The 22,547-nt window shown below is 43.5% G+C and overlaps 2 protein-coding genes across 2 annotated transcripts in view; one reads left to right on the forward strand and one right to left on the reverse strand.

Moving 5' to 3' along the window:
• The window catches only part of MCM9 (minichromosome maintenance 9 homologous recombination repair factor), a 47,896-nt gene that overhangs the window by 10,940 nt on the left and 14,409 nt on the right, over nt 1-22,547 (forward strand). The window contains exon 6 of the mRNA XM_086632113.1: nt 108-227. Within this exon, the coding sequence (XP_086488239.1) occupies nt 108-227 (120 nt within the window). The remainder of the gene's footprint in view (nt 1-107; nt 228-22,547) is intronic.
• On the reverse strand, nt 9,165-20,443 carry ASF1A (anti-silencing function 1A histone chaperone). Its single transcript, XM_086632112.1, has 4 exons — nt 20,083-20,443; nt 16,713-16,828; nt 11,856-12,032; nt 9,165-9,575 (listed from the first exon to the last, which is right to left on the reverse strand). The coding sequence occupies exons 1-4, from the start codon at nt 20,189-20,191 to the stop codon at nt 9,363-9,365; spliced, it is 615 nt and encodes a 204-aa protein (XP_086488238.1). The 5' UTR covers nt 20,192-20,443; the 3' UTR covers nt 9,165-9,362.

A 22,547-nucleotide genomic window follows, 5' to 3' on the forward strand; every position in this document is an offset into this window, starting at 1 on the left:
CTAAACACTGGGTGAATAATGAGCAGTATTATTTAATTCAGAACATTTTATGTCTATCTTTCTCCGCATATGAACCGTCTACTCCTACATCGGCGCTCTCCCCCAAGGTGAATCACATCTTTTGTTGGTCGGAGACCCAGGTACAGGGAAATCCCAATTTCTCAAGTATGCAGTAAAGATTATACCACGGTCGGTGCTCACTGCAGGAATTGGATCTACAAGTGCAGGTATGTGCTTCTTCAGTGGGAACACTTGACTTTTATTGCTGGAGTATGTTTACACAGAGGCCTCCTACATACATAAACATAGGTGCTCAGGTTGTACGAGCACAGCCGAAGCAAAGAACTGCTGTGGAGGCATATGAGGCTTGACATGACTCTCTGCAGAAGGGCAGTCCTGCCCCTTCTTCTCTATCAGTGGAGCAGTGGGATGAGCTTTTAACAGGGAACCTTACAAGCCTCATCAAGAGGCACCTCTCACTGCTTTGCTAGCAGAGGATGATCTGGACCTGTATTTGTAGTGTTTTTCCCAGCTATGACAAATCTGACACCTTTCCAGAGCTCACACTGTGTGATGGGCTAGCATCCTTTGGTTTCTCCTGAACAGATATTCTCCTCTCTTCTGTTCTTTTATATGTTCTGGCTGGGTGCCAGTTTGATTTCTGCTTACTTTCTGGAAATTCAGCCCTGTGCTGAGGAATTATTTCTGACTTATAAAGATGGTTTCAAGATGGTTTCAGAGAGCAAGTTGGGTTTTGTTTTTTGTTTGTTTGGTGGGTTGTTTTTTGTTTGTGGGGTGGGTTTTGGTTTTTTTTTTAATATAGCTATGTCCCAGCTGGCTCTGAATGCCAGGTATCTTTACAAACTCTTCTGGGCACAATGTGCAGGGTTGGATTACCTCTGCAAATGACTTTATTTGAGCAAGTGACTGTATTACTAGTATATTAAAAATCGTAAAGTGATTAGGGACAAATGCCAGTGTCTCAGCTAGCATGTGTAACTTGAATGTTTCTCAGGTAGTGCTGCGGTTTATTTTATGTCTGGGAAACAGCATTATTTATACATGGGAAAACCAGAGAATAAATCTTTCCCACTTCTGTAGCTATGTGTACATGTGTATAGTGGGTCTTCTGTAGCTGTGGAAGTGGAACATGTTGTTGAACGTATACTCTTCTGTGCAGAGAACTGCAAATATGCCTCTGGTTTTCCATCCAAACTGTTGACAAATAGGCCTGGAGAGAAGCCAGAGGGAACATTTTGGCTCAACATTACTTTTTCTCCACCTTTTGTTCTTTGTTAAGAACTGAGAACAGGCTGGATAATTTAAATTTTGCTAGGGGACTGACGGTGACCTGGAGTGAAATTTTGCCATGCATTTCAATGTGACTTTGCCCACTTCTGTCAGTAGTAATCTCCCTGTGTCAGCTGCTCCTGGCCTCTGATGTTGCTGTTGCCTTCTTCTCCACATCTCCCTCCTGTGCTTCATTTTCTGTATGATCTGGTTTCCATCTCAGCCATGATAGCTAGGTTCAAAGACATTTCCCTGAAAACCAGTATTGCAGTTTACAAGCAATATTGTGGTATCTATGCCGTAGAGTAGCTGTAATGATGCATGGAGACGAACTTTCATTTTGTGAAAGGATTGTCTTGGGTCTCTAGATCATCTACATTTCACTTAAATATTCCTTATATTTTAAAAAACTTCTCCCTCTTCCTGCCCCCCACCTCCTTCCTGAAATCTGACAGCAGGAGCACCAATTTCCACCTTAAAATTTTTTAGGACCCTTATTGCAAGCGAAACTTGAGTCCCTAGCAAGTTATTAACTCTAGTTAAATCTCAGGGAACCTTTCCATGGCTAGGACTGCTGGACTAAAGCATTAATTCCTAGCCCAGGAGTTTGGATGTCCCTGTGCAAGGAGTGTCTTACTTATGAACATGTTTATGACTGTACCTAATGTTGATTTTGTCAACTTGCTCTTCTAATAGAACTGTTTTACTTTCCTTGTCTTAATTGCACACTTCAAATTACCAGTTTCTACTTTCTTGTGAGAGGAGAGTCCTCATGCATGTTTTTCCCTCCAGTGTACAAAGACTAAATCTGTAAGTTCTACTTTCAGCTAGTTCCTTACTTTGTGTAAAAAGCGGTCTGGATTGCAGTTTTATTGCTGGCTCTGGGATTACAGTCCACATAGGCCAAAAGACACACCTGAGATTTGGTAAACCCTGGAGAAGTGCTAAAAGCTGTCCTACATGTGGATTCCTCTTTTAGAGAAAACTGCTGATATCTAACCAACCTTTGGTAAGATCATGTGCATTAGCACATCTTGTACTCTTTACCCATCTGGTGCTGTTTTAGGACATGAGCTATTTATCAACCACAGAATTAGAATTCTGCTTCCAAAACTGTCTATCATATCGGTTTTACCTGGATTTCTGTAGAAGCAGTTGTTGGTACCAGGACAGCATATTAGATCATTAACATTCTCCTTGTGCCAGAATTCCCTTTCTTTCCTGCTCTACCTTAAGTATCATGTGCTTTGAAATCCACTATGGTCCTTTGGGGCCCTGCAGTGTCATGTACCTGCTGCAGCCGAATACCCCATCCACACCTAACTGGAATTTTCTCACAGAATTTCAGAAAAGAGTAACCTAACTCCTCAGCTTGATTTGCTTTTGGGCTTCTGCTCTTTCAAACAGGCTCCTGCCTTCCCCAGCCCTTTTTTAAACAAAGTCTGTGCTGCGTAAGATGGGTTTTGCCTGACTCAGAAAGTTTGGCCCAGGCTAACACCCTGCTTTCTTGTTCCAGTGAATCAGTGTGGAAGATCGTCATCTTTCTTATCTCACCGACAGGCTCAAGTCGACCACTTGCTGCAAACAGCCCTTGCAAATGACCAGTCATTTATTTTCTGTTGTGGGTAAAACCAGAACTTTGCCTCCACTCTCCAGATAGTGTTTCTGAGTTGGGTTGTTTTATTAGGGTGCCATTCTTATGAACTCTTCAGTAGAGACTTTCTGTTGAGAGTTCTCTGCGAGTTGATAACTTTTATGAGGAACTGGGGCTCGTTCCTCCCACATCTCTGTAATGAAAGTTGGCAGCCAGAAGGCCAGCCCACATTCAACAACTCAGTGGCAAAAATTTCTTTGACTGCTATAGGACTTTCTGATTTGTAAATAGAAGATGGGGGGAACCATCTGTCCCACTATCTGGTTCTGTCTACGCAGTGTTTAATTTTCATAAAGGCCTGGTTCGTTCTTCCTCTGTAGTCTCTCATCTGAGAATGACAGGGAATCATTCAAGATATCTTTTAATTTTTATAAATTGATACATAGTTTTCCAGAAAAAAAGAGACTTAGTGAGGTTTAACAATTTCTCTCTATTGGTTCCCACCTTACCACTTGAGTTTAACAAACTGTTTTGCAGTCCCCAGAGCCATAGTGCTGCTTGTGCATAATTGGATGAGGTAATCACTAGTAAGGAAATATTTCATTTTCCCCTGGAGCTTAAGATCTGCAGTGATTGAGTGAGCGATGTGTTTGACTCCATAGGGACAGGAACCAACACATGCCAGCTGCTGCTGGGTCTGGAGCTCGTGGACATCTGGGTCAGTCTCATTATGCCGCTTCCTGGTGCATATTTGGCTGTTCAGATTTCTGCAAAGTTATGTTTGGTGTTGTGTCCCTCCACAGATGGACTGCTTAAAGAATTTTGTGAACTGTATTTAGAACAGCTTGTCTAAAAATCTGGGAGACTATCAACTGTTTTCTCCAGCTTTCCAGTTGTGTACAATGTGCCTTCCTGAGCAGTAAGAAATGCAGCCTTCTGGCCTCTCACAGCCTCTTACAGAGCCTTGAGAGTACTGGCTTTTTGCTGACATTTTGCAACATCTAACATTGTTCACATCATGCCAACAGCTGTTTGCTACTGTGGGTTTTTTTTTTCTTTTCATTGAAGGCAACTGACTTGAGGGTAAACAAACATTTTTCTTTTCATAGTAGGCTTCTCCCTGCTAGGCAGGCTTCGGGTGCTAACAGCTGTCTGTCCTCTGAGCCATTCGAAACCAATTCAAAGTGGCCGACATGAGCCATCCAGCTATGGTTATGAAGAGAGTGTGTGGTGTCAGCATCCTGAGGTGTGCAAGATGCTGAAGCTGGAGGCGTTTTTCCTTGTTTGTAGATCCCCAGACTGTCCCTGGGCGTTCCTAGTTGATACAGGCCCAGGCAATGCCAGGGAACACGCTAACAGTTTACTACTGTGGGTCCGTACCCTGGCCCTGATTGGGTTATTAACAGAGATGCAGCCTTTAGGCCACTCTTTTCGGATCTTCACTTCTACCACAGGATTATTCATTGTTTTCCTGAATATTCATAATCGCACATGAAGTATTTTCTATCAGCATGTACCTTGAAAATATTTTCCTGACAGCATGACTTCATTGGCTGTCCCTTAAAGTTGGGCCTCAAGTTGAAGAGGCCTTAACTCTGTAGGAAGTCTGCTAGACTTGAAGGAATGAAGTTGTGATCAAACCTCACCAGAGATATGCCATATCTGTAACAATGTCTCATCTCTTGCAGATCCTTAAATTCCCTTAGTTTCCTCTCAGTAGTGTTGCTCCAAGATAGCTTTGTCCTGAGACAGAGTTTACTTTGACTACCTGCATGCAAAAGATTATTTAGCCAAGTAGATACCTGTCTTCAGAAATGTTGGCCTGTTCATACATCTGTATTTGAAGACCTGTAGTTGGGTTGTACAGGAAATACTGCAGGAGCAACATCTTCATTTTGGCTGGAGGTGTCAGGTCTTATGAACTTCTGGCATAATACATCCAGGCAGGTCTTGGTTAGACTTTTTCATCCTGCTGTTGGAATGGCAGACATTTCAAGCAGTTGATTTTTGGATGGATACCCCGTGTCTTCAGGATTCGCTTTACCATATCATAAAGCCCCTGCTTCTTCTCAATTGGTATCAGTGTAGGTTTCCCACACCTTTCTAGTGAGATAGGACAAACTGGAGAACTCCTTACGTTGAAAGATAGACCTTATCTCGTGGTCCAGGGGTGTTTTGGAAGGAGAACCAAGAACTCTCTTAATAAAGTTCCTGACATTTCAGCCAGTACTTAATGCTATTAACACGTAACTGTTCTCTTACATCTGGTACAGCCCTTTTGCAGCACACACACCTCCTTCCTCTGATTTTCTCTATCTACAGGAAGGCCAGTCACATGCCTCATTCCATGGACAATGAGTACCCAGCCATTCCTCCAAGCCAGCATTACCAAAAGTTGGAAATGCTGAAGTGTATTCTCCCTCCATCCCCTCCTGAAAGGACTTTTGCTTTCCAGATTCCAGATACAAACCTGGGTTTTGCCTTTAACAAAGCCTCCTTAGTGACTCCAGCTGGCTCTTCTTCTGTAGACATTTTTCTTTGCCTAGACCAAAAATCAAGCAAACATCTCTCCACTTGTCTTCTGCAGCCCAGCACTCATATCACACATGACAAGAACAGCTCGTAAGAAGCAGAACTTTAACTGTAAACATAAATACAAAAGGGAAGGCCTACCACGAGTAGTCCCTGACACACTGCCTGCCCTTACCTGTACTTGTCAGTTTTGTCCCATCTGCCCAGTTGGCACTGAGCAGAGCCCTCCAGCTAGCAACAACAGGGACAATTAATGCATCATCAGTGGACCAAACTTCCACAGCTTTCAAAAAAATGAGAGAATCTGCAAGGTTGCAGACCACTGTGCTATGGATAAGGGGTAGTAGGGTAGTTCAGTAAGTGTGTGAAGGATCTCCTGCAGCTGCCAAGACAGAAGCCACACGATTTAGTCAACTTTGCTCTTTTTCTGTCTCTGGTAAACGAGGATCTGCCAGGAGTGTACATGCCTAAGGGGTTCTGGACTTTTTTTTCCTTTTTCTTCCCTACCACTATTTTCAGATGGCAGTGGACCATCTTTGTACAGCTGCAAGTGGCTAGCCTCCAGTCTGAGCTGACTTCCAGAAAATGAGCAGTTGAGACCCTACGAAGGAAAATAATGGACTGTCAGATCATCAGATTTATCTTTGTGACTTTGTCACTCACATCTCAAGCATACAGATTGTCTGGCGAGCTATAAACTTAGCTACTGTGGTTATTGTAGCCAAGTTATGAGTTGCTCCAGGCTTGAAGATTGGTAATAAGGGTTGCCTTTTTCCGTGCAGCTTTGTAGAGCCACTGGAGAGGTTAAATTTCACCAGCCTCCATTATGATGGAGCTGGAGCCTTTTTGCCCCCTTCAAATTCAGAGCGTCACAGTAATTCAGACTGAAGGTGATGCATGAATAAATCACAATGAATGTAAGAGGAAGGGACAAGGGTTTTTTTCCAGCTAGACATAAAAAAACCCACTCAGGTTTTTCATCCCTAGTTACCTTGTCTGATCCGTTTACTTTGTACACGAATAACCTCTGGAAAGCGTTATGATAGTCTTCTGATGGAATTGAGTCTGTTTAACTGAGGTTAAAATGCAGTAGGATGCATCCCCAGTCCTGTCAATACAATCTGTAGCATTCTCTTGCATCTTGGTGGTCTCTGCAAGTGGAGGTTTGTGGGAAGGTGAATGCATCTGTGACCTTGCAATGGTAACGCTGCGCTGTCTGCACTGGCTGTCTGTATGTCCTGTGTACAGCCCTGCTGCTTCAAAACTCAGAGATCATGGACAGGTCTTTACAGAGACACCTTATATGCATCTGTATCTTTTAATACCTCTAAGGTTGTGCTGTGATGTTGCCGGATGATCAGACCTGAAGCCTCTGGAGTACTGGAATTTGGTTTCTCAAATTCCATGTCTCTGGAATGAGATTTTGGCAGGAAATGTGATATTCAGAAGACAGTGTGTGTGGACTGCTAAGATCTGGACAAAGTTGTAGAAGACCGGAGAGGCATCCAATCTTTCAAAAAGCACAGAAAGGCCGTTTCTCTTGCAAAGATCATGCAGTGCCCTCATGAGGTATAGTTGTTCTCCAGTTTTCACCAAGCACAGTAGAGTTGTTCTTTTTCCAGTAATTGGCAGGTCAGCTCTATCTAGGATGTGTTACTGTATCAGGTAAGGTGGTGCCAAATTCTACTGCAGCATCATGCCATCCAGTCTAGCTTGAAGTTTACTGCACCTGAGTTTACATGCACAGCTGACTTTTTTCTCCTAAAAAGAACAACAGATCTTCACTTTCTGATCTCTCTAAATTAATTGGTTTGCTAGGTGACGTAGGTTTGCTGGCTGTATTTTGTAGTTCATTCTGCAATAGCAGTAACACACTTTGCTTCCATTGCTTTTTAAGACATGCTTCTAAGGCGGCTTCATGCTGCTGATGGATGGATTTTGGTTACAGCTTGTACTTGTTTCATTTGAATCTTCAGTAGGTGCAAGGGTTTGAAATACTACTATGGTAGCCTTAGCTTAAGGCAGGCTTCTTTAGCCTGCCAATCTTTCAGCAGATGACCAAGTTATTTACATGCTTACATTTAAGAGATATCTCAAATAGGTTTATAAATAGAACAATAAAGTGCATGAAAAATCTCAAAATGTCACTGTAGACAGTGACAATAATTAAAGTTAAGTTTAATTACTAAATTAAAGATGATAATTAAATTAAAGTTGCAGTATCATTGAAAATCAAAAGATCTTCAAATAATTTCAGCCCTCAAGAGAAGCAACTGCTGGTTTAGGGGACCAGTTCTTTATGTTAAGTCATACAGATATTAAAATGTTAATGTTTTTAAATTGCCAATCATAATTTTAAACAAGAGCACACATTAGAATTAGAGTTCCAAATATTAATGGATTTCATTAATTCATTCTGCTGCCATATGTACTGCTGCATTTCCCTACAAAAAACAAACATCCATGTTTGTTCCCTTCTGATGTAAAAAAAAAAAAAAATGTTAGAAATGAAAACAGTTCCACTAATGATGCGGAAAGACAGAAGTGCTAACTGCTTGGGACATCTTCATCCCTGTTAGAAAATGCAGAAAAGAGAAAGTGTTCTATTTTTATTCAGAGCTATACTGTCAGTCATCATGATTTTTAAGGGCCTAGAAACTAACGAGGGTTCAGAGTTTGGGTGGTTACTAGTAACTAGCAGAACTATATTCTTGTAATCTGACATGACAGATTACAATTTTAAATGCACACACAGTCACAGTAAACGTGTAAGGCTGATGAGGATTGGAAGGAATAACTCAATTTTTAGTGTCACAATAATGTCTTAAGTCTTTACAATTTACTGACTCGTTCTTTTTATCTTCAAGGATGCCTCAGGTAACAGGGATGTCTCAGTGCAAGAGCTTCAGGGCAGGCAACGAATTCTTGAGCGTGTCATGCCTGCCACAACAGGGTTTGAATCTTGATTTATACCAGTGCATAGGATTGCCGTAAAGGGTAGGGAGAAAACAGAAAGGTTTTAAATTCTAGATGTTTCAAAAACTGAAAAAAAGCATCTAAACTCCTTATTACTAGTTAAAAAGACTACAAGAATAAATCAGACCTGAAAATAAACCTATCAACCAGCAGTTGCACATAATAATCTTGCAGAAGAGCATTTTTTGGATGCTCATGCTATTCCTCTTAATGCTTAAATTTTCTAGCAATTGCTTCAATCCTTCCAACTAACCGTGTGTGCTATTAGGGTGTCTGAAAAAGGGCTCTTTGCTGAGATACCTGCCCAAACCACATGAAACACTGCCCTTAGCAAACCACAGCTTGACCAAACAGCAGCCACAGGAGATTGAAAAAAAGGGAGTCCTAAAATCCAAGATAGCAGATGGTAAATCTCAAATTGCACGCTTTAAGTAACAAGAATGTGCCTTGAAAGTAAAAGAAGCTTGCACCTAAAATTATACTGTGCTGCCTGCTTTCGCAGCAAGAGGACTTTTTTTTTGTTAAGAAATACTTTTTTCTTTGGACTCCATCTATTGACAGTTTTGTTCTTCAGCTGCTACTAAAGGACACTTTGTATTTGGCAATTTAGATACCAGAGATGAGGACGTGGCTTATTCCTTCATTTTGCCTGAATGTTTCAACTTCCAGTTTTTTAGCTTTTAATAGTGCTTACAAAGTAAAGAATAGGTATGCTTTAATCAGGTTTGGTTTAGACCACATAGAATAACACATTAGAGAAAAAAGGCAATTACTTAAAAATAGTTGTATTTATATTCCACAATTTGCTCAAATACTGTGTTTTGGGTTTTTTTTATAAACTTTCTACAGGATGTTTTAAAACAAGTTCTTCACATTGCTTGTCAACTATGTACTTATGGAATTTGAGGGAAATAGTTCTGGTTGTTTTTACAGTTTAACACATGTACAGCACCAAAATGATGGTGGTTAGTCACATGCAGTCCATATGAGATTCTAACATAACATTTAATGAATTTTCTGATGTTGACCACCCCTTTGATGCTGAAGGTAATGCATCTGTAGAAAGCAGTGACTGTAGGTTTGGGTTACTGCTCTCTGCATCTTCCAGTTTTTCAGTGTTGTCCTCCCAATTAATGTGGAATCTTGTGACTCTGGGATTAGATGCCAAAATATTCCTTTGAAGCTGGGAGGGAAGAAAATACATGGATTATGTAACGTGTACATCTTAAACTGGAGTTCACATGTATATAGACTTTTTTCCTTTTACTCCCCATATTAAAAAGGTAATTCATAAAAATGTGAATCTATAGCGACTATAGATCAGAAAAAGGCTTACAGAAACACAACACTCATTTATTTACTCTAATATTCCAGTCAGCAAAATAACTGCTTATTTGAGAGGATATTTTTTAAACTGTTCTGTGAGTTCAAGGCTGTGTGAGAACTCTGCAACTAAAGTGCAAGTGCTTATTGTTTTAGCCAGCTCTTAGTAAAGCACGTGACTACCCCAATAAAGATTTTGCAAACCACAGTACTTTGTAAAATTTTGCATCAACTTTATGGTGCTTGCAATAATTGTATCAATTCCATCAACTGTCTGTCTTCATTTCACGGTACAACCTTTCCTTAGATTAAATTACCATGCTTTAGATTGATTTCACAAACTGAATTTTAATTTGTCTACTAAAGTTTTAAAGTAAAAACATACTTTGATTTGGAAGATATTCACACTGTGGCAGCGACCATGCCTAGACACGAGCCATATTTTATTATCATGGCTAGCCTTCATTTTCCTTTGAGAACATGTTGTATTTGTTCACGTATGCAGCAAAAAAGAAAATGCTCACTTAATCTTTCACCATTTTCAAGATAATATATAGTTAACTCCGGAGGACAGCAGCTTACTACCATTGGCCACTCACTGTGAAAGTTAAGACGGATCACAGGAAAAGTCTGCTTCAGTAGTCATGTTGATTTTCTTCTCCAAGGAAGTGCACTCATTAAATATTTCCCAGCCCCTTATGCAAACTAACAAGACCATTTCTTTTTTTGAATCTATAGGGTCTATTACCCATCAATTACAATTAAATGTGTTTAATAATCTTTTATTCTACTGTATGTTTAAATTCTGTTCCAAAGTCATGTTAAGGACTTTTTATGCAAATATGCGATAGCTTTTACTGTTCTTTTTCATAGAAGCAGAGTCAGTTTTTTACATAAGCAAATCAGATAATTAAGACAAGTAGTTCTTGGTATTTTTAATTTAAAGTGCTTAAAGGAAGTCAACATTCTGGCAGTCACACCCAAAATAACAAATAAGTATATGATTTAAATGAAAGAAAAAACAAAAGAACAGATTATAAATGTAAGAGTCTTCAAAATTAACAGTAATTTCAAATTTTGAGAACATACTGAGCATCTGATCCCTGAAAATTAAGTTAAGCATAGAAAATCATTAGCAGCTTTTAAAAACCAGTTCAGTGTAGTTACATTGAAATTCAGTGTCAGAGACTACGGGGATTATCTCTGTACTGGTCATTACAGTAAATGCATTATCCCCCTCATTTCTTCATATATCCAGTCATATAATTCATGCAAACTTGAGAAATAACAAAATTTTCACCCTCACACAACTTTGGAAACTAAGCGTGTGCACCAGTACATCCGCTTTCATAAAGAGAAAACCCAACTCCACAAAATCTTCCATGAAAACAAACCCAGATGCTGTATAGAACCGTGTTGGTTTGTACAGAGTCTGCCTGGGTAGATTATTTCATAGGATTTTGACTAGTTTTTGATGTTTAATTGATCCTTCTCCTCACGGTATTAGGTTCCAAATAATTGTGTTTCACATGATCTTTTAATTCTAGTCCTAGTTTAATTTTTACCACGAAGGAGATATATATTTTTTTAAAAACTTAATCTGTATACTTCTGTGGTCAAGTTGTCCATTGATCAGATAATCATCCAACCTGCTCTTAACAGGTTACTCATCTTCACTCGTTTATGTTACTTGTTCTTCAGTTTGTTTGTTACTGGTCTGCAGAAACTGCAGCTCTTAACACTAGAACAGCTGGATAACAACTGTGTTAAATTATTGCTTACAACTTAGTTCCAAGCTGACTGTCCTTGAAAAAACATTGTTCTGTTTCTCTGAAGAACAACAGAGCCGCTTTGTCAACAGTGGCGCAGCAGAGAACCCAACGGTTTCTCTCACACAATCAGCGTAAAATAATAAAGCCCAACCAAGGCTTCAAGCCAGTGGAAACCGCTGCAGGTTTCTCAGTGTCTTCCAAATTTATACAACTACACAGCACCTGCAGTTTCTCCCCTCAAGTCTTCTACGTTATTTGATGCCTTCTTCTATGCACTTTATAGTAACACGGTGTTTGGTTTTGTTTCTTAAAAACCTCTTTCTATGAGCGTACCTTTGATATACGACTAGAAACAAAGCATGTCTTACCTTAGCAAAATCTGGTTTTACTGGTGGATTCTCTCTCAGTTCTGTTTCGGTATATTCATTGTTTACGTAGTAGCCGACTCTAATAAATTCTTGACCTCGATAAGTGCATGTAATTAGCACAACTGTTACACCTACTGCATCTGCATCGGGAATAAGCCCTGGGTTAGGTGCATCAGCCTATAAATGTGAAAAGGAAAAACGGATTAAAATAAAATTGATACCACATTCCCCTATCTAGCAGGGGAATCTTAAGTAGTATGCCTTAGCAGCTGAGTACTATTTAAAATTTTTCTTTACGTTAATCAGAAAAATATACCTGCTTACACAACATCAACCCTGAATTTAGGACCCTAAATTCTCCTCTAGAGACAGAATTACTTAGAATACAGTAATATTGTGTGCTGACATTTCTCATGGGTGATTAGACAGCTTTGATCCAAAACTGCTTTTAAATACATGATCAGCTGAACTGTTGTTCAAGCAAGTGTACTAACATCCCTCCAATTCTACAGTGCCATTGTTCTCCAGCCCATCTTGGTAATTTAATAAGAGTAAGATTTGGGGTTTTTTTTTTTTGTACCTCTGAGGTTGAATTGGTCTGTATATGTGTTTTTAACAAGACTATACCCTTAAAAATACAGACTGCAATTTATACTTCAGTAAGAAGAGCAAGGACAGACTACGGTGAGGTTTGAGCTGTCCTACAGATTTCTAGGAAAGGAATAAACTGCTCTCTCTCAAGTCCTTTCACATACCTACTTTTGTTAAAATATATGCAGTTAAATGCATCATCACTCTAAGATATCTGACGGTTTCAGCCAGGATGCAATCCTAATTAATACACAACTCTTATAATCTTCTTCAATGTCCTTACTTACCATGGCTCTGCAGTTATTAATAATCAATAAAATTTGCCTTGTAAAATGTGGCTTACGTCAATCCCTTAAAATGCTTCCTAACTACACATTTATTGATACAATGTGATGCCTCATTCTGCTGTAAGATCTAAAGTAACAGCAATCTAAGCATAAATGAAACAGCCTCATATTTACCATCTCACATGAAGATCTGAAGCCAACAATGAACACCTGCATTGGGAGTACATGCTGGTATTAACAACATATGTTAGAATGGTTCAGGGGTAACATCTTCCCTTAGGACAGAGGATGAATGGGATTAATTCCTACTGCCCCTCTCACCCCTGCTTTTCTGTAACATTTATATGCTCCAGCACTGAAATTTGGGAGCTACTGATCATGCATCATTGGCTTCTGCTCTTTGTTACTTCAATTCTAAGCCTTCAAACCAGTCTAGCTTTTTGTAAGAAGCTGTAGGCACTTTACAGAAGAATTAGATGAGTCAGACCTCCCAGGGTCTAACACCAGGGGAAGCAGAAGCAACCAGGGAATCAGGCAGAACACAACTTCCTCCAGCCCTGAAGGGAACACAAAATGACCAAATGGCTTTAAAACTTGCATAGGGGAACAGAAAAGATGACCAAGGAACAGGGCAAGTGTAGAAGCTTGAAGAAATCACAAGAACTGCCAATACAGATGAATCATAGAATGGTTTGGGTTGGAAGGGACCTTAAAGATCATCTAGTTCCAACCCCCCTGCCATGGGCAGAGAAATCCTCCACTACACCAGGTTGTCCAAAGCCTCATCTAACCTGGCCTTGAACACTTCCAGGGATGGGGCATCCACAACTTCTCTGGGCAAATCACTACTTCTCTGATGAAATCACTACTTTAATTCAGTAGTCTTGTTCTAACAGTGCCCAGGACCATTTAATTACTTTGAATTCCACAGTGCGCAGTTATAGAACAATATACTGCAAGAGGACACTGTTCCTTTTAACCCCCCCATGAAACTCAACTCACACCCTAATGCAAGAATTTAGTTTTTCCAGGCTCCAATTGTCATTTTGTGTCCTGTTATGTCCTATGATACAGTTGTGAACCCAAGGAAATACTGTTTTAATCCTCCTTAACTCTCAAACATTGTTTTGCTGAGTGGAAAAGACATTGAACACTGCTTAAAAAAACCAACTGTTTTCTTTTCTGAAATTGTCAATTTCCTGCCTTGGATATAGAATCTCTTAATTGCCTAGGAAACACATGATCACACACAGGTGGAAGAAAAAAGAAGAGCTTGGTATGACCAAGTAATAAGTGAAGTTGCAAACAGATATTTTGGCAGGAAAAAAGAGGCAGCAGGATTAACTGTTGCATAAAAATCACTCTCTTAAAATGCCATTTTTATGCTAGAAATTACTTAGGAATTTTATAAATCACTCAATGTATACGTTGTCTTGAATCATCTTGCTTTTCCATGATACATTTATTCACATAACCATTACTGCAGGGTAGCTAAGTTAGTGTAAGGTCATATCCCTACTTAAAGATAGTAAATTATTTATGTGCTTATATTCTCAAAAATAAGTTTCTGTCAATTTATTACAAATCTCCAAGTGCACAGAGAGAAGGAATCAGGTTTCACTACTTATCTTAGTATTTAAGACCAAATAGGTCAACCTGTGGGCCTTTAATATTGAAATCTTTTTAAATGTTTAAAAAAAAAAAGCGCTGAATGTGTAAGTCTGAAAAGCACACTAGTTTTCCATCTGTCTGTATGTAAGGCTGACTTTCCAACGTGATACACAGCTGCTTTTGACAAAGGTAGTTTTATCATCCTTGATGTTTTATCTGTGTGGTACTCCATTTTAGTTGCTGTTTCAGCCATTTTCCTATTTAGGAAAGCCTGCAGCATATTATTAGCTGAAAATTTTATACACCTCCGCAAAGGTCCTCTCCCTGTGCTGTCCCTAGTGAACAGAATCTCTTTTCTTTCTATTATATGGCTCCTGCAGTTCTGTGCTTTGCCCCATTCTGGCTTTCTCTTGCCAGGTCTCTCCATCTCCAAGGCTGCTTCAGTTTGATGCATAAAGTAGCTTCAGTCATCAGCAAAGGCTTATTGCGGAACTCCGGGGTTTGGTAGTCTCCCGTGCACACATTTGCTGAGTGCTACCCTTGCCTGAAGGTCCAGTGCTTTTGAAGTCTAATATACTCAGACCAACAGTACTTCCATAAGAAATAAAAGGGATAGTTCATTATAACACAGAAGGAGTACTGACTCTTTTACAGGACTATTCCAATCTAAGCAAAATGTCTACATTATCTACTTCTAATTTAGCTGTAGTGTCATTTATAACCAGGATACAATCAATGAGTCCATCCTACAGAAACTCCAAGGCCAGTAAATGTGATTTCCAAGGCCTTCCTAACCACACAGCTGAACGATGCCTTTTTAGATACTTGCCTCCTGCTCCTTCCCATCACCATCAACAATGAACCTTCGTAACTTAATTGAGAACAGTGTGTCTTTTAAATTACAAATTTACAAACACCCACTGATTTCTCTGGATATAGGGCTACAACGTAGCCCCTTTGAGGGCAATAGAGAATCACCTATTCTGACCAATTAATGCCATAAGCTTTAATAGCTTGATAATGGAAGAACTGTTAATAAATGATGCATTTGTTACACATTTGCTTTATTTGTGGCATGGAAAAATGAGGCCCAGCTCCAATACCGAACAGAAATGTTTCAAAACTGATTTGCACGTATGCGGTTGGTAAATGTAATCTTACATTTATCAACCTAAATTTATCAAAGCCTAATCCTATTCTTTTAGCCTGTCCTGTAAGAAAAAAAAAATTTCCTGGAATTTACAGGATTAATCAAGATGCCTCGCAAATGTTGGTATTATTTTAAAAGTTACAATAACCGTGAAAAATAAGAAAGTGTATTCATTAGGACTTTTTTTTAATGCTCATACTCCACCATGCATTTGCCATTAAACAGTTAAGCGAATTTATAGTATTTGGGAAAGTAGCATGGTTCTTATACAATAATCTGTACTTAGTTTCAATCTGATTTTTCTGCTGATGGATTTTGCTCTCAGTTTACAAGAGAAATACTAGTATTAGATAAAGAGAGGAAAAAACTGAGCCAAATCATCGTTTTGATTAAAAGAAAACACCCTAAACCAAAGAATTTAGGCACGTCTGCTTTAGTTTTTCTCCCCTGTTGCTGACTTAAAACGGAAACCCGAATAGGCTAATAAGCCATCTTAGTGCTGCTCTTTCCTTGCTTTCTTTCCCTTCATTATTCCTTCTTAGTAACTTTTGGCTTTAACAGCAGTTTTTTAAAGCACAGTCACATGCTCCAGAGTTCGTTGGACAATCTTGATCTACACACTTGTGTCTGAAATGCCTGCTATCTGCCATTGAAATTCTGTCTTATTTCACAAGTTGCTGTATTTTGTTGTGATTTAGCGTGCTTAGCCAAACATCATGGTTGTACATTTGTCCTGCCGAACAGAAATGAACTCTTAACTCTTCTGGCTGAGTTTTACAATGAATTTGTTGGCCCAATCTTCTGAAGATGATGTCTGCATTAACCTAGTGCTCCTCATTGTCTGAAACTGCCACCAACTGCCATAGAGTTCGGCATGAGGGTGCCAGCGTAAACCAGGTAACAGGCACTCTTGATTACTGACTGATCTAGAATATATTTATATACCAGACTGGTAAAAATTATCAGTAGCTACAGGAACAATGGTTATATCACTATCTCTAATTATCGATAGCAGAAGTGGAAATAGTACCATGGAAACATAAGGGGCAAGAAATAACAGCTCATGAACAGACTTTAAAGGAAGGTGTATCATAGTTGAAGAGCTGACTGAAATATTTTTCTAGCTTAACACTATTTTTCAAGTGCCTGTTAGTTTGACACAGTCATCTTTAAACAAGTTAACACAACCCTTTTAAGAAACAGTTAAATCAAACTTACCTGAAATACAAACATATGTCTGCCTGCAGGAACAGGTCCTACTAAAACAGAGTCTAACACCTGATCATACTCTTCACTTTCAGCTGAACCCACATAAATTATTTTCCACTCCAAATCTACAGCAAAACAAAAATCAAAAACACAAACATACATCATTACAGTTAAGGATCTTCCACTCTCGCCCATCTTCAGTTTTGCACAGCCTAAAATTGCTTATTTGGCAACGGCCCTAAAGGAAAAAGGACTTGTCTTCATTGGGGAAATTTATCGATGCCTGCCCCAGTCCTCATGAACCAGACCATCCCACCATCTCTCTCTAATCAGTCCGTACTGCAGGTATCCCTCTAATTTCATAATCAGATTAATTTTTAAATTTTATACAGAGGACAGGGCCCATTTACATGCTGGGAGCTGCGTTCAGCATTTTCTCACAAGTCTGTCAGAAAAAGCTCCAGCACAGGGATGATGCCTATATGAACCTGTAATGTACTGTGTGCCTTGAACACTGACTCACCTCCCAAAAAGAAACTCCCATCTTCCACATATACACCTCACAATTTAAATTACACGGATCACGGAAGGCAGTTAATTGAATAAGAAAACCCACTGTGTAAGCACCAGGCACGCTAACGGTGTGCCGCCATTCCTTCACATGCAACTTGTGTAACCCGAGAAGCATGTAAAATTTTGATGGCATGGTTAGATCATATTTGTAAAGATAGAGGTGTTTGGATTTTATCCACATCCTGAAATGGAATTACAGGCAAAAAAAAAAAGTAAATGTAGTATTTTGTTTCTGAAAGCAATGCACCAAAACCAAACATTTCTTACAATTCAGTTTTTGCTAACTCACCCTTCTCTACCACAGGTGTTTGAAAGTTGAAACTGCAAATTAGCACACATGAGCTCTTCCTGGGCCAGCTTTTCACTTTGTGATTCAAAAACACATGCATAAATACATATATAGAAGTAATCTTAAAAGACAGATTTTTGAGGGAAAAAGGATCACCATTACAGAAAACTATGACCAAGGTTTTTGTTGTTGTTGAGATTTTCTGTGGATTTTGTTTTTTAAAAAAAAAAAAAAAAAAAAAACTGCAGGCTACTCATCCAGGACAATTAAAGACCTCTTTTGTCAGCTTTTTTTTTTTTGACAACTTTTGTCAGTGTAAGTCACCACTTACTAGAAGTGAGGACTTTTAGCCTAAACTACTTAAAATTATCACACTATCGTGTGCCATTATTCTAGAACAGTATAAAGTTCATTCTAAACAAGTAGTATTTAGTACTGAAAAATGGACTTTTTAAGAATAAGTTTTAAATTATATGTTGAATAGGTTTGTCCACATGCTGTTCAGGTAGCTTGATACAGAATACCAACTTCAGAAAAAAAAAAAAAGAGGTCTGGGCTTGATGAATTTAAGATCAGTGGTGCACAGGACTGGCTGAAGAGACAAGAGCACAGTAAATAGCTTTCACGTGCTAGTATGTCTAAGGCAAGAACAGCAAATTTTTCATTTAAGTCTAGAAAGGCTATGTTTAATCTTATTTTTAAAAGTTTAAGGTAGCAGCGCTCATCCTGAATTTATCCTGCAGTCTAACTTGCATTTAGGTGGGGGAAAGGAACTCAGAGTTTCGTGTTAGACCATCTATAATTCTTCTCACCCCGACTGTCCGGGACTAACTCCAAGACAAACCCAGGGAGCGAGCAGCACATCACAGACAGGTGTGCGCAACTCCAGGGAAAGGCGCAACACCCTGTGCCGAGCCCCTGCGGCGGGCACTGCCGCCCGCCAGGCAGCTGCCATCGAGGGGTCTGTACCGCAGATGAGAGGGATCCAGCCGGCAGCCTGGCAGTGGGCACGGGGCACAGCGGGCAGCTCGGACCAGGGCGTCGGTCAGCCGTGCAGGGGCAGCAGGGTGGCGGCAGGGGCCCAGAGGAAATCCCGGGCTGACGAGACTTCCTCCGGAGTTCCCGCCCGCGCGGCCGTCCCTCCCGAGGGCGGCGGAGCGGCGCAGGCCCGGCCGCCCGCAGTAGAAGCTGCTCCAGAGGCAGGCGGGGTGAGGCGAGTGTAACCGCAACGGCGGGGAGCCGCCAGGCGCTGTCACCCACCAGCTCCGCTCGTCCTTATGCCTTCCCGAGCCCCTCAGGCCACCGGGGCTCCCTGGCGAGCAGCCGGCGCTTGGTCTCCGCCGGCGGCCAAGCAAGCTGTCCTTTTCCGCTCACAGGCGGCCCCAGCCGAGCGGCCTCCTCCTCCTCCTCCCGGGCCGGCAGCCGCTCGCTCGCACCGCCCGCGCTACCGGCGGCCAGCAGCCCCCCGCTTCCCCTCGCAGCCCGCCGCCTTCTTCCTCGCCCTGAGCCGCGGCGTTCAAAACTCCCGCCCGAGGGGCGACGCGCGGCCTCTCGGGGCGACTCCCGCGGAGAGCGGCGGCGCGGCCTGCCGGCGGCCCGGCGGGCGGCGCTGCCGAGCGCCGCCGAGGCGAAGGCGGTTCGCGGCCCGCCCGGCCGAGGGGAAGGCGGGAGCCCGCCGGCGGCGCGGCCCGCCCCGCGGCGGGGTGCGGGGCCGGCGCCCCCACGCTCAGGCCGGGGGGTCTCCGCGGGGCGGCTGCAGGGCGGCGCCGCCGCCCCCCCCCTCTGGCGGCAGCCGGTAACTTTCGAGTGACTTCCAAAAATAGTGGCTGGCGGCCGGCCCCCTCCCCCACCGGCAGGGCTCCCGCACCCAGCGTACCGTACCGTGCCCTACCGTACCGCCGGGCCCGCGTACCCACCGCGCCGCACCTCGCCGCGGCAGCCGGCTGCCGGCACCCAGGGGCGAGCCCGCCCGCCCCTGCTTCCCACAGCGATTTTTTTTTTTTTTTAAATATTAATTATTAAAATAGAGCACGAGGCCAACGAAACGCTCCGCAGCGTTTTCCGCGCTCCGAGCAACGCCTGGGCGCAGGGGCGCCGGTGGCGCGACAGACCCTCTCCCCGTGAGCGCGGGGATGCGCGGCAGCCGAGCCCGGTTAACCCTCTCCCTCTCGCGCTCCCCCCCACGCACACACAAAGCTGGCAACATGGCTACCACCACTCTAACAAGTTCCTCGCAACTTGAAGCTCGCCTCGCCGATGGCGCGGCGGGGAGAGGCGGCCCCCGGTCGGCGGCCAGGGCAAGCGAACGCCGCCAACTTTCCCCGGCGGGCTCGGCCAGAGCGGTTTTGCGCCGGCGGCTCGGGCGCCGGCGAGCACATCCCTTCGCCTCGACACGGCGATGCGGTGAAGGAGGAACTGTTAAATTGTAGGAGCAGGCCTGCGCAAAGTTTAAGCCTTAAAACCCCCGAAACTGAGAGCCCTGGGTTACAAATCCGTATCGGGAAAACATCTACTCACCTTCCGACAGGTCCTCTATGCACTCAAACGTGATTTCGAACTGGAAAGGATTGTAGAAAGGAGAAGGATTATCCAACACCACTACATTGTTCACCTGAACCTTTGCCATATTTTGAAAAAAACACAAACAATAGGAAGAGCGCCTTAACGCAGCACAGTAAAGTCCAGTGGGTTGGTTTCTTTGCAACGCGCAAACCCCCGTGCCAGTGTCCGAGCGAGGCTGCAGAGCCGCGACTTGCAGAAACTTTTTTTTTCCCCCTTTTATTTACACCAGGAACACTCCACACTGTTCGCAGCTTTCCTATTTCACCGAACTACAGCCCATTCTGCCCTGCTCGCCGCCAGCGCCCGCCCGGATTGGCCGCACGCCGGGCTAAGGCCCTCCTCCCCGAGCGCGGCCGCCGAGCGGCGACAAGATGGGCTCCGCCGCTCCCGCTCGGCCCGCGCCGCCCGGCAGCGGCGCCCCCGCCCGGCGCGCGGCGGAAGCGGCCTGCCAGCGGCCGCGCCGGGCCGGGCCGGGCGGGGCGGGGCGGGGCGGGGCCGCGCTCAGCCGGCCGGAGCCGGGGCGGGCGGGAGCCGGGCGAGGCCCCCGCCCCGCGGCCCTCCTCGCGCGTGGGGCTGCGCCGTGTGCCGTGGGGCTCCGGCCGAGGTTTTGTTGGGTTTTGTTTCGTTTTTTTCTTTTCCTTTTCCTGTGGCCAAAGGCGGCCCCGGGCGACACCGAGCCGGTTTCCGCGGGGCTCACGGGGTCGCGAGTGTCAGGGCTGCCGCGGCTCGGGGCCGTGGGGCGGCGTGGGGGTGTGGGGCTCACACGCGCCCGACCCGCGGGGGAGCTGCGCTGTCCTGGTCAGCACCACGGCTGGAGGCCGCCTGTCAACAGGCAGCGTGGCAGGGAGGCCGGCGGGAGCCGTGCTGGCCGGGGCGCTCCCGCAGCAAAGGGTGGTCTGCTGGTAGGGTGCGGGGTGCCTCGAGCCTGGAGGCTGTCCGCATGGATTCTGCCACGGATCCGCTTTGCTGCCGCTGCAGAGGCCGCATAGAGGGGCTGGAAAGGGTCAGAGCATCTCTTCTACAGAGCGGTGCTGTCAAGAAGCCATCTCACACCTCTGTTTGTAAAGAGGTAATATAATAAGCACCGAACATGTGTACTTGGGAAGCTGCGGGAGGCCCGCAGAGGAGGCCATCTTGTGCAGCTGCGGGAGGCCCGCAGAGGAAGCCATCTTGTGCGGCTGCGGGAGGCCCGCAGACGAGGCCATCTTGTGCGGCTGCGGGAGGCCTGCAGAGGAGGCCATCTTGTAGCTGATACACACAAGATACAGGGAGGACTGACATGCCTCCTGCTTCTGGGGGGGTCAGGATGTGGGCTGGGCAGAGCAGGAAGTGCTCAGGGCTCAAGGATGCGAGTTTAGTACCCTCACCAGAAGAGGCCATTCTGTATGGGAATAAATACACATCCAGGTTCTAGTAGTGTCTGCAGGGAGCCCTTGACTGCAGTGGAATATGCACAGCAGGAAGGTACGTAGGAGTCACCTGCCCAGCTGTGTGGAAAGGCTGAGCCCTGCTGGCACGAGCAGAGTGCCACCAGATCTGCAGCGACGAGAGCACAGCACGGAGGCCTTTGGCCTTCAGCAAATCTCTAAGCCCATGCAAGGTTTGGAAAGGAGATGACTCTTTCGGTTTGTATTTACAAAGAAGTGTCATCATCTCATACTTGCCTGATCTGTTGCTTGCTACACTTTTTAATAGTGTTCTCCATGTTTGACACAAGGCTAGAGGTTATTCTGCTTTTTTAAAATGCCGCTATATAATTGACCGCCTGACTTTTTCAGTGGAGAGTCCAAGAAACGTGTGAAGATTGAACATGATGGAGGAGATTCCTCACAAGCTCAACTACATGCTATGTTATCTGGAAACAGATTTCCAATAACTTTTTGCTGGCCATTTGGGAACAAATGGCTACTGTGGTGGGCTGCACAGCGATAAGCAGGCCTCAGCAGCCTCTCCTCCTTGAACCAACGATGTTTGGGCAAGTTTTGCCATAGCATTCCAGGAGATTTTTGGCTGGTCACAGCTTGTCAGCTACTAGGATATTTTGAGCTGAACACTGGAGTGAAAAAGGAGGGCTAAAGATGGAGAAGAAGCTGGGAAGTAGGGAATAGAAGGTTTGAACGGAGCTGCACATACTTGATAACGAGTGGCTGTTTTCACAGTTCTGCAAAGTTTCTGACCTGCCCTGCTCTTGGTGTCATATCATGTAGATTTACTGATCCCTGCTGGGAACTTCCCCCCCTCTTCCCCCATTTCATCCTTGGACATCTTTGAATTCTCATTTTTGCTTAATGATTAGAGGAACACAGAATTTCACAAAGAAATTTAGTTGCCTTAATTTAAAGTAAGAATTTGTTTCTACTTCCTGGGTCCATGAATTAAAAGACACTTGTAATACTATTTTGGTTCCAAACTTTGTTTTG

This window comes from Tauraco erythrolophus, chromosome 2 (genome assembly GCF_009769465.1).
Source record: "Tauraco erythrolophus isolate bTauEry1 chromosome 2, bTauEry1.pri, whole genome shotgun sequence".
NCBI lineage: Eukaryota > Metazoa > Chordata > Aves > Musophagiformes > Musophagidae > Tauraco > Tauraco erythrolophus.

Coding starts and splice junctions, on each gene's coding strand:
- ASF1A (XM_086632112.1), bottom strand. CDS start 20,191: ATGGCAAAGGTTCAGGTGAACAATGTAGTGGTGTTGGATAATCCTTCT. Junction 12,033..16,712: donor GACATATGTTTGTATTTCAG/GTAAGTTTGATT, acceptor TCACATTTATAG/GCTGATGCACCTAACCCAGG. Junction 9,576..11,855: donor TAAAACCAGATTTTGCTAAG/GTAAGACATGCT, acceptor CTTCCCTCCCAG/CTTCAAAGGAATATTTTGGC.